Source organism: Topomyia yanbarensis, chromosome 3, assembly GCF_030247195.1.
Source record: "Topomyia yanbarensis strain Yona2022 chromosome 3, ASM3024719v1, whole genome shotgun sequence".
In the NCBI taxonomy this organism is placed as follows: domain Eukaryota; kingdom Metazoa; phylum Arthropoda; class Insecta; order Diptera; family Culicidae; genus Topomyia; species Topomyia yanbarensis.
Genome location: NC_080672.1, coordinates 275922134 through 275938523, shown reverse-complemented (window position 1 = coordinate 275938523; position 16390 = coordinate 275922134). Strand labels below are relative to the sequence as shown.

The window sequence follows — 16390 nt, the reverse complement described above, 5'->3', positions numbered from 1 at the left end:
GTGCAATATTATGGCCCATGTTGCACACATACCATATGAGGCCAAGTAAGCAAGTTTTATCCCACACGAAAAACAGGTTTAATCGAGTTTTAAATGCCATTTTTTGATGTTCTTTATTGTCCTATCTAGAAGGTGCTACACGCTCATTTCAAAACGCCACATCAAAGAGTTATATTGCAAGTTAGCAGAAGTCAAATCATTTTGAAACAAACCGTAGAACGAAATTCTGGATGCAGAGCTGCATTGAATAAAAATTGTGTTCCTTCGTTAGTTTACTTATGGCTATCAAAATGAGTGGAACTGTTTAATTTGCTCAGCTCAGCAATTTGGATTTAACCCATTTGACAGATTTACTTCACCGAAAATCAGCTTTTGAAATTGTCAAATTCTCAGCTCAATTGCTGAACTTTTGGTATTTCACGCTTGATTAGGTAATCGTGCTAATAATTTGAATTACTTCATTTTCTGCAAAGTAGGTCTGCCAAATTCGATATGCATGGTTAGTGGAGTAGTTGGGTAGGATGGTATAATGAGCCCCACCAAGCTAAAATGTCAGATTTCTATTCCAACGACCACATAATTATCTGAAGCAAATAAATTATTGTATTTGACATTTTTCATGTGCTGCAGAACAGCAACTAATACAAACGTTTCAAAAGAGGTAAACTTCCGCTATTTTTCTATAAGCATTTGATTTAATTTGAAATAGTCAAATTTGACTGAACTGTCTGACTACTAAATATAATGCCCTTGGAGTGGCTAGAGACTAACAATACAATTCCATAACGTTCTCGATAGTATGCACCATTAATAGCAAAATAGCAAAAATAACGTTTTAGCCAATTATGGATCTTTAATAATTCTAATGTTACTTTGTTTAAGCTAAATCGAGGATTCCAAACTTGTTTTAAAAATATAAATCCATCAGACTAATAAATGGCAAAAACAGTGCATTTTCAATTAACCTCATTGTACGGTTTTTTAACATTGCCGTGTATTGCCGATCAGAACGCAGTAATGCAAATGGCAGCATCATGTTACCGGAAGAAGACAAAAATATGTAAAAATTTGTCATGCTCCTCTTGCGCATACTTCGTTATTTTCAATCCTCTCTTCGGCTTTCTTCTGGATAAAAATGGCTCTCTTTACTCACAATAAAGATGACAATAAATAAGCCAGTTTTATCAGGTATAGGAAAGACAAGCACCGTCGAACTATATCTATCCGCATTTTCGATTTCCTCGTTCTTTCCTTCTCTCTACACGCTTGATTCCAATTGCACATCAAAGAGTTACAGTAGAGCGCATTTGGATAAATTGGATCGATTCGAATCGCATTCAGACCAAAGTTATATTAATTTTTGTAGGGGATAGATCCAAATGACTGATAATCGGATATGAATCGTAAAATGCAGTATTTTATGAATTTTCCTATTTGCACTCGTGGTTAACAAATTGAATCATAGTGTTAACAGCTTACTAATTAGCTCCGCAAGTACCCTAAGCCAAGATTAAATATCAGATTTTAAATATGTGTATTGTTTCAATGATAATAAACTCACATAAAAAATCTTAATGCAAAATATTTTTAAATTGATCGCGAACGCAACGGTGATCAATATTTGTTTCGATTGTTGGCATATGCTTCAATTGTTCTGATCCACCGGTACATATATCTACTCTACTTCTCTACTTTTCCAAAATATACCTTGAGCCGCGAATCAGAAAATAATACGACATCAATTTGATTAAAATATTAATTAACTCTAGAAATAATTAAACAGATATAAGATTCTGTCAGTTGTTGTAATGATTATAAGTTTGTTTAAAGGGGAATTGCGTATAAATGGCACAAATAGGTACAGGATGTTCGTAAAAATATATTGCTAGGATGCTTAAAACTCTGATTTCTGTTTTAATGTACTTATTATTTTATTCATAAAATCGTAGAAATTTTATTAGCAACTAAAATCGTTCCAATCTGCATTGATGCATTACAGAAACATATCTAAATTCTCTGTCTGCCACAGTGCAAACAAAAATATGAAATATAACATTTGTGAATATAAAATGATCATTCTGTCAAAGTTTAATTTTTGGTTTGATCTTTGTTTACTTTTATTTAAGTCTCGCTGAAAAAACGCGTACAATTTTAATTCGCAGAGTGTGATCTAACCTTTATTTATAATTTATAATTATTCCGAACTTGTGAAAATTCGCTTCAAACGAATATAAATATTCACCCCCATGTCGACAGGTATCATGTTCAATTAGAATGACATTCACAGTTCATTTTGAATTCAAATTGATATTTCAATTTCAACCAATTTTTTAATCAAAGTTTAAAATTACTATCATGGCATCAGTTACAATCGATGGTTCAATCACCTCAAACTCGACGAGCGCGTATTCAAACTGAATGAAAGCATACATATGTATACCAATTTATTTTCTTTTGTGCATTGAATATTATGGTACTACAAAATTCTATACATCATCGGCCAACTATCAACTATCCAACACGTTAAAGTTCTAAGTTCAGAAGCATATCGGCTACAAGTTAACAAAATTGTTCTCACACGCTATGGAACGAGACATATGACGAAGAAAAGCTATTTTACTGCAAGAAAATATCCGAATGAAAAACAATTTACCATGCTGTCTAATTTACTCATTTTCTTTAACTTGAATTTGTTGTTTTTTAACATTGTCGTGTATCACAGATCAGAACGCAGCCATATAAATGACAGCATCGTTTGGTTAAAGCTTACCAAATATTTTAGGCCGGTTTAAAAGTTAGTTCGGTTTTAAAAGAGTTAGTACGCCTTTGAGCTTACGGCTATTAGTGTTCAAATGAAAGGTAATAGTCACATTTATTAGCCTTACTTGTTTTTGAGAGAAATTCTTGCCTAAACCAAAAGTTATATCTGCTTAAAAACGTTGTTGTCCGCAAACAACATGGGCATGAATGGGTTAAATACGGATTATTACCGTTTTCCTATATGGAGAAATGAGACCAAAAACATTCAATCCACTTTTAATGTCAAAACGGTTAAACTGAGGTCAATAGTATCTTTAGAGAATTTATTGGATGTAATCAGGCCCGTAACACGCTGTTGATCCCCGCCAACGCACGTGAAATCGGAAAAGCCGTTTTCGTTAAAAAATATTTCGAGATGATTGAAATTAAATTTTCAAGTTACCACTACTTTTGGTAGATGAAGCGCGCTTAGAAATGCTGTAGCTTTCGATCCATTGTTTCAAGATCCATGTTCTCAAGAATTGTACTTTCAGAGAAAGCAAAACATTTTTTCAATTTTTTTAAATACGATAAATGTATGCAACAACTGGAACTTAGGCATGGTTCGTTACTTGCAGAATCAAATCAGCCAGATATGCAGTGGTAATGGCAATTACGGTCTCCTTTTTCAATTAGTATTGCATGATAAGTCATAACGAATATTAATTGAATTCTTGTGACCTATCGCTGTCGTGAGAATTCCAAGCAGTAGCAATCGTGAAACCAGGAACGTTTATCAAATCATCAGCTCTTTTGGAGCAACGACTTACACCGCCAACGAGGAAAAAAGTCGGAGATGGTTTCTCGGGTTCTGCCCGCAAAACAAAAAGACGCAAATCAAAACAATCAACAATAATCTTGAAAGTACCGACCTTTGCAGATGATAGTATGAAAGAAAACGTCAAATAATGAAGTGGACTGAATGATATTGATACGTTGAAAATGTTCCACGGCACCGCTGCGCCGCACAGTGGCGGATCTTCAAACAAAAGTCGGACAAAACCTCAAATGTTACCTAACTCGGCTGTAAATCACAATTTAAGCTAATTTTGAGGTGCTGAGCTCATTTTTGATGTCAAAAGTCGTAAAATATTAAATGCATTTTTCCATACAGTGCCATTAGACCTTTCTTATAACTATGATCCCATTTTCATGATAGATGTTCCGTTACTGTTCACCAATGTCAGTGTTCGTTTAATATACCAACTTAAGTCCCGCTTCCGCAGGGACTGTTAAAACTAGAAGAAAGCTGAACTGTGGAATAGGCCCGCACCCTATTCCACTAACTGGACGTGATAGAAAATTGACTTATCACGTCGACCACAGAACAAGAACTAATCTTTATTTATCCAAATAATCTTACAGAGTTGCGTTTATGATTGGTGCAGTGTGCACCGCCTCATGGCTAGTCCCTCTTGGTGTCGAGTGCACCAGGATCGCTGACTAAGCGGGCGTCGGATGACGCCGCTCACCATTTAGACTGCTACACAACGTTTGGATTTAGGCGAGCTCGCCTCGTCGCGTCCTCCAATTCCTGGATTCTTTTGGCGTTTCGCCTCCATCGCCAAATGATGATGGCAATAATCACTGCCAGCACCAGCAGGCCGTCTATAGTGTATCCGGCCGCTTCGTGTGTGGATATTTCATTCTCCACGGTGATATCTGAGCTCGATCCGAATGGCCACATTGTTGTTGGTTGATGTTGCTATGAATGGCACCGCATTGCCGCGGTACAATCGAAGTAGACTCTGGGGTCGGATTCAAATAGTTGAGTGCGCATTTCTCACCGACAATGCGCTCGAATCGTTGCTGGGTGGTGCCTGCTTGCTGACGATGCTCGGGAGGGCACATTTTCCGCTGAGCTGGGCCTTCTTGTCCAGCATTTCGTCGTTGGGTTCGATTATAGCGAAGTTGGGATTGCTGACTTCTATTCGTGTCATGCAGCAACTAATGGATTTTGCAATTGGCTACTTCCATTTTCTCCCCCCTTTGGGGCGAAGGCGTAGGCGACCGTCCCAAATGGCTTGAGGTGGAAGGTCTTCTTCGTGCTCTGATATTTGGTTGACTGGCCTTCGTTCGATGCTGATGTCGGCTTCTGGTAATTCGAGTGGTAGTGGAGCCAATAGCCGAATATTGCGCTTGTACACGTTGGGTCCCACGCGAACCGTGGCGACTCGAACGATTCCGTCTGCACCCGGATGGGTACTAGTGACTATCCCCATAGGCCACTTTGCTACGGGGTTGTTGTCGTCTCCTATGAGGACAATTTGTCCAATTTCTAAATCAGGCTGCCGTTTGGTCCACTTGGCTACGCAGCGCAGGTGTTGCAAGTATTCATCTTGCCACTTGTTCCAGAATTGCAGGGTTTGGCGCTGAATGCGCTTCCAGCGTATTGAAAGGTTCCCGTTTTCGTTCAGTTTGATTGGTATGGGTAGAGCCGTCATGGGTCTCCCGATGAGAAAGTGACCTGGGGTTAGCGGCTGTGGCACGCTGGGGTCCGACCAGACCGCGGTTAAAGGACGAGAGTTCATTATGGCCGCAACCTGGTACAGCACAGTCTGCAACTCCAAAATGTTGAAACAGGCTCCACGGGCTGCTGCGGCAAACAAGCGCTTCGCGACTTTGATATTACCCTCCCAGAGCCCTCCAAAATTGGGGCTTCTAGGTGGAATGAAGGAGAAGTTTATTCCCTTGTCAGCTGCAGTTTCAACCAATTGGTTCTGGAAATTCTCATCATTATAGATTTTTCGGAGTTCAGTGAGCTCTCTGCTCGCTCCGACGAAGTTTCTTCCGTTATCGGAGTAGATTACCTCTGGCCTGCCGCGCAACGAAGTAAATCTCATTAATGCTGATATGAACGCATCGGCGGATTGGTTTTCCACCACTTCTAGATGCACTGCTTTTGTAGAAAAGCATATGAATATGCATACGTATACCGTCATCCTCGTCTTAGCCCGTGGGCTTGGTAAAACCTGGAACGGGCCGCATAGATCGACTCCGGTATGTGCAAAGGTAGGTGATGGAGTCACCCTTGCTCTGGGTAATTGGCCCATTTGTTGTTGAAGTTTCCGGGGCCTAGCACGTGCGCATAAGATGCACTTGTTGATAACAGCTTTGGCTGTTTTTCTGAGGTTTCGCATCCAGTAATACTGCTGGAAATCTGCAATGATAGTATCCATTCCTGCATGGAGGTTTCGCCTATGAATGTGGTCCAACACAATTTTTCCGAAGAAGTGTTCTCGAGGGATCAGGATTGGACTTCGTTGATTTTGGGGCAGATCAGCGAGGCTAAGTCTTCCCACGATCCGAATCAGTCCATCTTTGATGACAGGACAGAGATGTTGAAGAGGGCCTTGTTTGGTAGGAACCCCTTTATCTTCAAGGTGAGCGAATTCTTCCGGATAGCTGAGACGTTGAAGATGCTTGATGATCAGGCGTTCGCCAGCTTCTAACTCACTGGCAGTTATGGGTCCGTTTGAGAACTCCCTGATGATACCGCGGCCCCGGATAGTTGCAGATTTGGCCATGAAATTATTCAAAGTCCGCTGAAGGAAGGCAAAGTGCTTTCGCGTTCGTCGAAATGAATTGTGATGAGGATACCTTGCTATTAGGTCCTCGGCTTCGATGATGATGTTGTCGTTGGCAGAAGAACTAACGGTAGTCATTGGCAAAGCTACGAGTAGCTCGGCGGGTTGGCGATTTTGCAAAACGTAGGGGGTGGCATGCAACCACATTTCTCTTTTCATGTTCAGTAATTTTCTCACAGAGATGCCTCTGGAGACTATATCCGCGGGGTTCTGATCTGTAGGAATGTAGTGCCAATCTCTGGAATTAGTGAGGGACTGGATCACGTTGATCCTGTTTCGCACGTATACTTCGTTGTGGGGAGCATTCGAGTGGATCCAAGCTAATACGATTTGTGAGTCGCACCAAAAGCAAGTGTTTGTGGCACGAGATGGTACAATTTTGCTGATTCGGGCCATCAGCTCTGCTAGCAGTTTCGCGCCTAAGAGCTCTTTTCGTGGAAGTGTGACGTCCTTCAGTGGAGCCACGCGCGATTTTGCACACAATAAATTCATGGATTCTTTTCCTTGCTCATCCTGGGCGTAAGCATAGATCGCACACCCATAGGCCAGGTTGGATGCATCGGAAAACCCGTGCAGTTCCAAGTGCACTGGATTACTAGGAATTACTTGGCGTGGTAGCTCCAAGTCAGACAATTTCGGTAGCGTTTTCTTAAGCTGCAGCCATTGATGTAGTGATGCAGAAGGAATTTTGTCGTCCCATTTTAACTTAACTTTCCAAAGTCCTTGGAGAAGTATTTTAGCGGTGATGATTATCGGTTGCATGATGCCTAATGGATCGTACAGCCTCAATATCTCTGAGGCTAGTTGCCGTTTCGTCATGCTTTCTATTGTATTTACCTGATTATCTGTGATACAGCGGAATGTGTCGTCCTTTGGCGACCAAGCAACGCCCAGGGTTTTTATAATGTCATGATCTCCGATTCGTATTTCCTTCTCTAGATCCTCGTTCGACACGTCAGCGAGAATGTTGACATCATTGGATGCCCACTTTCGCAGGGGAAAACCTCGCTTCATCAAGGCTGATTCTACAGCTTTTCGTTTTTCCAGTAAATCGATTGTAGAATCTCCCCCCATCATAAGATTGTCCACATAGAAACATTGCTGAATGGTGTCTGCAATTTCAGGCTGTTCAGGTCGAATTTCCTGTCCGACCTCGTGAAGTGCTCGGCATGCTAGGAAAGATGATGCCGCTTCCCCGTATGTTACCGTTTTCAACCGGTATGCTTGAATTTCCTCAGACGGCGATTCCCGCCAAAGGATGCATTGCAACCATGAGTCCTCCTCGTGAATGTTCACCTGACGATACATCTTTACTATGTCTGCGGTAACTACCTTGTCGTGGCATCGGAAATCCAAAAGCAGATCAAATAATTCACGCTGAATCACGGGTCCACTGTGTTGGATATCATTAAGTGATAATTGTGTTGACGTTTTTGCGCTAGCATCAAATACTACCCGCAACTTGGTTGAGGTGGAATCTGGCTTAATCACGCAGGAATGTGGTATGTAGTACCCGATGCGGGAAGTGTCTCTAGGGTGGACAGCTTCCATGTGATTCATTGAGAGATATTCCGCAAGAAATGATCGATATTGCTCGTAAATTTCTGGGTGATAGGCTAGGCGATTCTCCAGCGAAAGCAGTCGCCTTTTTGCCTGTTCGAAAGAATGGCCTAATAACTGCGCCTCGCGCTTTAGGGGTAAGCGTACTACAAATTTTCCATCTGGCCCTATGGTTGTATTTTTTCGAAAATGGTCTTCGCAAATATTCACGCTGTAGCAGGGCTTCGCTTCCGCAGAAGTCACCTCTTCCAGCGTCCAGAATTTCCTGAATAGAACTTCTAGGTTCTCACCGTTGTCATTGGCCTCCGGTCTCGATTCGACATTTGGCATCTTTGTTGTATTCGGGTTGGCTGTAACAATCGCCACGGTAGCCTGCCGAAGAGCTTGCAAGGAGGCTAATCCGCCAACTAGCCATCCAAGCGCAGATTCCTGAAATATGGGTCCGCTACCGAGGTTAATAGATCTAGGTCCCATAATTTGAAAGAAGACTCGGGATCCGAGTAAAATTTCCACAACCGCTGCCTACGGGTGGCAGTAGGATTGATTTTTACGACTTTTTTTTCTCTCTTGGGTAATGCTCACAACACGCATGGTTCGAGCCAACTGCAATTAGATACACTATTTCTGGTTCACTACACTTTTCGCTTCGTGTCACTGGGACTCGTTATTCATTCATTCACTTCGATTGGGTGGTCTGATGCCACCCCGCACTATGTGTCGTATTTAGCCTCCTAAGGCTCACTTTCGTTTCTTTCGATAGCCGGCGGCGGCTGAGTGGGAATATCCCGCACTATATTCCACCCAATTTCATCGATGATTGAATTTCTTAAGTTCAACAGCGAGCTTTTGTAAGCGAAGCTCATTTTTCCGCGGATGGCCGCGCCGGATGCCATCTCGAAATGAGCCTCGGTCAATTTAGTAAGTGCCCACGCTTCAGTGGTGGACACGGGAGACGCTTTCACTCTGTTGAGAGTGTCATGCATTAGCAGCATGCACTTCGTAAAGAGCATGTTTAGATTGGCCTGTTCAGTCATTTTCACTAGCTTTCCGCAGTAAGCGGCCTTTTTCTTCACTTAATTTGTTTTTCACCGCATATTGCACTGCGGCTCACTAATTAGTCATTCGGATCACTTTTCTTCGCGCGCGAAGTGAACGAATTTGTACTTGACTTCTATCTGCGCAAATAAGGAGTGATCAGCCGGTGCTGATCACGTCGGGGTCACCAAAAAATGTTCGTTTAATATACCAACTTAAGTCCCGCTTCCGCAGGGACTGTTAAAACTAGAAGAAAGCTGAACTGTGGAATAGGCCCGCACCCTATTCCACTAACTGGACGTGATAGAAAATTGACTTATCACGTCGACCACAGAACAAGAACTAATCTTTATTTATCCAAATAATCTTACAGAGTTGCGTTTATGATTGGTGCAGTGTGCACCGCCTCATGGCTAGTCCCTCTTGGTGCCGAGTGCACCAGGATCGCTGACTAAGCGGGCGTCGGATGACGCCGCTCACCATTTAGACTGCTACACAACGTTTGGATTTAGGCGAGCTCGCCTCGTCGCGTCCTCCAATTCCTGGATTCTTTTGGCGTTTCGCCTCCATCGCCAAATGATGATGGCAATAATCACTGCCAGCACCAGCAGGCCGTCTATAGTGTATCCGGCCGCTTCGTGTGTGGATATTTCGTTCTCCACGGTGATATCTGAGCTCGATCCGAATGGCCACATTGTTGTTGGTTGATGTTGCTATGAATGGCACCGCATTGCCGCGGTACAATCGAAGTAGACTCTGGGGTCGGATTCAAATAGTTGAGTGCGCATTTCTCACCGACAATGCGCTCGAATCGTTGCTGGGTGGTGCCTGCTTGCTGACGATGCTCGGGAGGGCACATTTTCCGCTGAGCTGGGCCTTCTTGTCCAGCATTTCGTCGTTGGGTTCGATTATAGCGAAGTTGGGATTGCTGACTTCTATTCGTGTCATGCAGCAACTAATGGATTTTGCAATTGGCTACTTCCAGTCAGCAATATCATAAAAAATAAAGAACACTACCTTAAATTCATTGTATAACGTGTTGGTTTACTGCAGATTGTCTAATTATTTTACACAAAACACCATGCGCTTTCATTTCAGCAACAAAGCTTCAAAATCTCCTTAAACCTTTTTGCGCACCTAGGCGCAGAAACCAGGATATTCGAAATTTAGAGGTTATTTCCCATAGAATGTATACTATGTGACCGTTCCGAAATTTGTACAGAATACATTAGTGAAAAAAGTATTTTTGATCTGACCACCTCAAACATATTTAAACGAAAAAGTCATAGTTTCAAGCGAATTTATTAATGTTTTTTAATCGCTAACCAAGCTCTCTCGTTCCTCTACATGATGAAACTAGTTGTGCTAAAATCGGACCGAAATCAAAGGAGCAACATGCATTTGAAGTGAGCAGAGCAATTGTGGTTTCGGAAATGAAAATCATTATAAAGTCCGGACTTTGCTACATTTAAACTGATGTTAAAAATCGTATTCTTATCCAATGATCATAAAATTTTGAATAAAAACGTTCAATACATGAGAAATTTAGAAAAAATATAAAATATCAATATTTTAAAAATTTTTTTGATGTTTTGGCCAGCCTCAAGCCACTGTGCGCCGTGGAAAGCAATTTAATAAGATTATTTTTCTCCGATATCTGGTATTGCGCTACATCCTCCAGATAAAAATTAACGATCCATGGTGGAGATGTCGTTTAAAGCTGTGTGTATCAATGAACGCGTAGATTTTTTACAGCCATTAGTTTACCGTTTTGATAAACTTAAGAAAAATAATCAGTAGTAGGCATAAATTCTGAGGAAGGTTTCCTTCGCGAAGAGAATCAGTGCAACCGTGAAAGCAAAACCATCGAAGAAAGCAGGAAGATGATTCTATATAATTAAACATCGCGGAATAGTTGACATTCCAGTTTTGCATCTTCCTCGGGGCTAGATTTGAGCGAAATGGGAAGGTATTGAATGTCACTGGTTAAGCGTTACAAAATTGATATGATTGTTGATATCATTATCATGTTCATCTATAGCTTTTGCTCCACGTGCTTGAAGGGATTGCTTGAAGTGGGTTGTGTGATGTGTTTCGTCGTCACGCAAATGCTTGTTGTTACTCTTCTCATATGTCTCACAAGATAATATTGAAACTCAAAACCAGCGATATTATCTGGAAGCACATTGTAACTTCACGGTTCTAAGATGATATCAAATTCAAATTACGTCCAAAATATTTAGTATTACACACAAAAAGTATCATTACAGTTGAGGTGAACTAGAGTTACCAATTAAGCCTTGAACGAATTAAGGACATGTTGAATCTCGACCGAGACGGAGTTTTAATAATGGATTTAAAGGGTGTGCGGAATCAAGTTGAATCACAGGGTAAAGATAGTCAAAATTCACTCATTCAACCGATCGTTCAGGAATAAAAATAAAACATATGATTAAGGGAGGCGTCTGATGTAAAGTGCTCAAATCGAAAGATATTTTGTTTTGCGATAGTGATAGCAAAGCAAGTAATGATAAGATTTATGTATACATTCATTGCGTACGAAAATTGCGTTCAGTCAGGCAGAGCCACACATACGAACGTTCCAAGAGTAGACGTCCAACCATTTCAACGTTGAGAAGCGCCGCGACGAACACGATAACTCTTGATAAAATTGTTTGACAGAGGAAATTCAATATGATTTGTAAAGTTTAGACTTGTAGGGGGCCATGCATTAATTACGTAAGGGCATATGGGGGGAGGGGGAGTTTCAAAATATCTTACAAATTGTTATCTGAGGGGGGAGGGTTTCGTCTTTTCTTACGTAATATCATAAAACATGCATGACAAATGAAATCAATAAAAGAAATATTTTTTCATAGGAAAAGAAACTATTTCTTATTAGTGCCAGGAACATTTTGTATATCAAACAAAATGAGCACATATTGTACATCATGGTCAAGGAAAGGCGGACCTCGAATTGAAGTATTTTGCAGCGAGAGAATATGATTGTTAAATTAGTTATGGAATTTAATTGATTATTGCCAACGTGAGGAGCGGCTTAACCCTTTCATGCCCAACTTTTTTCTAGTGCATGTAGGGTTTCAAAACTATTTTTCATAAAAAACGGTTGGGTCAACAAACACGAAAAGCCTATTTTCATAAAGATAGATGCTTCCATGGCAGTGCTAGAAGCTGGTCAATTTTTACCTTCTTATGCTCAATACAATTCTCCTAGAATAATTACAATAGTCCAATTACGCGGAGAACGTAGTCAACGACAGTCTAAATTGATAAGTTTTATCAGTTTTCAATAATATTGCACCATAACGAAGATATATGAAAAAATCATTTTCCGTCGTCAACGTAAACTGTCCCTGGCAGTACTGCTCCATCGGAATCCAATCAGACTAATTGCAATAACTTCAGTTCTAGAGCTGATCCTTGTAACTGTTAATACTCAAATTAAAGGCAATAATCACATTAATGAGCCTTACTTGTTTTTGTGAGCAAATCTCGCCTCAATCAAAAGTTATAGCTGTTTAAAAACGTTGTTGTCCACAAACAACATGGGCATGAATGGGTTAATTGTCGATAGTTTTGGAGCAGTCACATCAATTTCTTGACTATTGGTGGTACATTGTCCTGATCGGGAACTGGAGTCACAATCTGCCTTACAAGTTAAAAAGTCGATACCCTTCGCGTTGTTAGGCCAACATCTTTATTTTCAAACTTTCGTTTCAAACACGCAAGGTATCTGGGACATTTTCTGTCATGTGATTGTCAAAGATCTTGTTGGTCGAATAGATCCAGAGTGTGAACTGTGTTTTACTTCAAGAAATTTCGAAGCTGGTCATGTCGGAGCTATGCATACGATAAGCGTTATAGTTGAACTCAGAAAAAATTCACACCAGAAGTGATTATAAATTCTTTTGAGTTCTACATCACAAGGAAATAGATTCAAAGGAAGTGGAACATAGCGAAGCAAATTTTGTGGACCAAATCGGAGTTTTTGAATATCTCCCAAAAGTTATTCTGAAATTTCTACTGGGCGAGATTAGGATGCAAATAAAATTACTGCAGATGATTATATTTAAATGCTGTCCTGAATTTAGTTTTTCTATAAGTATTTTCCTGTCCTGATTGCTCAGTCTGCTTGGGGTGTGCGCGGGGTTCTTCTGTTGTAGATTTGCGTGTTCTGTTTCCTGTTTAAATGTACAAAATAACTTGACTAAGATAATACTGTTACCGTTTTTTGCCCTGAATATAAAGGAGTATACCTTCGAAACGTTGGTATTAGACCAAATATAATTATTGTCGTATGAAAACCGTGACCAAAAAGGCATCTCTTGATTTGAAAATAAAAGTGGTCGTCCTTCCTACCAGAGTTCTATAAGTACCATTTTCGCCATCGTATAATTTAATGAATTACCAATACGATTTTTTTAACTACACAAATCATGTAGAAGAAGAGGGGGAGTTCACCACAATCTTACGAACTCTTATCTGGGGGGAGGCGGAGGTTGAAAAGTTCTAAAAAAGCCTTACGTAATTAGTGTACGGCCCTTACCTGTTCGTGGAACCGCTATTCTAAAACATTATTTTGGCAGCGAAATCTAATTCTTTGTTTTTTTAGAAAGGAGATACAATTCATTATGATGGTAAAACCGTGATTAAAACAACAACCAAAAGTGAAAATATAACAGGTAGGGTGGATGTACCAATAGTCGCATGCTTAAGGAAAATTTTTGTTAAAAAATCGATTAATAGACCTATGGGCAATGTTAATACATTAAACGAAAGCTTTCAGTCCCTACTTCATAGGAAAAATATAAAGATGGATTAATAACCAATTTATGTATTCAAAACCGCTTGTACCACTATAGGAACACATGTACCAATAGTGGTGCAATCGCTAATCTCGGTTCCTATTGTTGCAAATCCCATTGCTTTCTTATGGCACTTGCAACTATAGGTACATTACATCAACTATAGGTGCAAGGGAGCTCAAAATTCTAAGAAAATCATTTTTTTCAATAGTTATTTGAGCAAATTTCAAGGATAACAGTTTTATTGTCGCATAATTTTAGTGCGATGAATCGATAAAAAAATATTTGTTGATGGTTGGTACCTTAGTTAGGCGTATAACCCACTACTGCAACTATTGGTACACCTCAACTATAGGAGCACCCACCCTAAGTGTTTTGGAAAGCTTGAAGCTCCTTTTTTTACCATTTTTTTGTTAACCATTTTTGTTAACGGCCTATTGAGTTAATTTGTCAACAGTTTTTTCGGCATTTAATTAGCAAGGGACTGGAAGGTGAAGTATATTTTTCAATATTTAGAGCCATAGTACTCAAGGGAGAGCAAGGTGTTGAAAGGAGAGTCGGTTCCGACAGCATGAAGTAACAAGTTACTTTGCGCTTGTTCGGACATGCCGTAGACTCAGGTGATTCGCATTTCTAATGCCAAAAGACCTTGACCACTACGGTAGCAGACAAAGGGTTAAGTCGCCGGTGAGCTCTAAGCTTGCATATATGATCCTTCCACGCTTTTCTAAACTTTCTCCTTTCAACACCTTGCTCTCCCTTGAGTACTATGGCTCTAAATATTGAAAAATATACTTCACCTTCCAGTCCCTTGCTAATTAAATGCCGAAAAAATTGAAGCTCCTTCTTTTCGGAATGATTTTGTTTGTGTTAAAATACAAATATTTTCAAGATGCTCATGAGTGGCTATTCGGATCGCCAATTCCATCAGCCGCCGCTCAGCGGCTTGCGTCGGCGCACACGATTACCACGCCATAACAAAGAAAATACATGATGCGCCAATCGACAGCTGTGACTAACCAGATTAAGTTTTTGCAATGCATTTTATGACGGTCTGAATTACCCCGTAGGGAGGTCCAAATGACCCCTATATTGTAAAATGGTGGAAAAACATAGAGTTTTGCAAATCGTCGCCTAGTGCTGCCATGGAGTGATGCAAATGAACTTTTATGGCACCAAAATGTAGCTGAGGTTTCAAACTAACACTTTGGACCTTTGAACGATAAATTCTTTCACATATTTATTTGTTTTATTCATTTTATCCGATTTATTCATTTATTTTATTAATTCATTTCAAGTTTTATTCATTTTACACCTTCATTTATTTGAATCATTTCAACATTTTTATTCATTTTTCGTGCTTTTTTTTAATTTTATTCATTTCAATCATATTATTCGTTTTATTCAATTCATTCATTTTAATTATTTTATTTAGTTTATTCATTTGTGTTGTTCTTTTTTTAATTTTATTCATTTTATTAGTATTTTCCATTCTCTTAATTTTTTTAATTTAATTAATTTCATTCAATCCATTCATTTATTTGTTTTTTTTTTAAATTAACTAAATTTAGTCATCTATTTTATGCATTTTATTCATTTTGTTTGTTTTCTTACAATTTATTCATTTTATTATAGAATCGAGCCACGGTGAGTGAACGACGTCGTGTGTTTTTTCTGACCCGTTTGGACGTTTTTTAGCTGGACAATCCAGCCAGTTCTAATGTGCGGAAGAATATTCCCGCAAAAGTGCCGGCCCGTGGTTCGAGAACTAATGCTTTGATGTCGGGTCGTCGGAAGAGGAAGCTAAGCGCCAAGGTATCCGTCTATGGTCCTGGCATTCGGAAAATGTCGTGGTGTAGGGTCGCCGAAACAGGAAGCTAAGCACCAAGGAACCACTTGCTTCTCCGGCTTAATAAAAAGGAACAGGTAACATCAGTGCCCTTCTCCCTGTGGAGGATCAGCCGAACGAGCCTAGATCTCCTCCACAGATATTCGACAAGGAGAACGAAGCAAGGCGGACAAAGGTTCTCCCTGAGGTAGGTCACAGCGGTGCTTGCCTGGGTCATTCACGGGGAGTAAGTTGGCCCGGCGACTATTCGCCAGTCACTAGGGAGCAGAGTTACAAATATTCAAATTCATTGAATGAAAATTGATCAAATTCATCCACATTCATTTTCAATATTCAGTGACGCAACTTAAAACGTCAAATGAACAAACCGCCCATTCATCCATGCAGATTTTCATTCGTTAAGATTAGATTCCAACAAAAGAGCAAAACTCACCTTCCTAGCTAATTCCCAAGGACCGCTGCCGGAGCAGCCATCTAAAATCAGGACAACTCGGCCGATATGCTCCTGGCCGGACAGTCGCAGTAGACACCATCGGCCCTTCCGCCAGCAACAGCAGAGCGTCAGCATCAGCACCCATGGAGAGTAAGAGGAGAATAAAAGTCGGTGAATTAAAATTTATATTTGTTTGTTTATCCTTTTGTTTCATACGAAAATCCGAAATTCCGGTAAAAGCACCTAGGCCGTCCTGACAAAGGGTCTGTCGGGCAAATCAGAACCCGAGTAGTGGCCAAAC

At 40.3% G+C, this 16390-nt stretch overlaps 2 protein-coding genes across 3 annotated transcripts in view; one reads left to right on the top strand and one right to left on the bottom strand.

Moving 5' to 3' along the window:
- The window catches only part of LOC131690904 (G-protein coupled receptor dmsr-1), a 623822-nt gene that overhangs the window by 413506 nt on the left and 193926 nt on the right, over positions 1 to 16390 (top strand). The window lies entirely within an intron of this gene.
- On the bottom strand, positions 4767 to 8420 carry LOC131687941 (uncharacterized). The gene has a single exon (XM_058972040.1). The coding sequence runs from the start codon at positions 8418 to 8420 to the stop codon at positions 4767 to 4769; it is 3654 nt and encodes a 1217-aa protein (XP_058828023.1).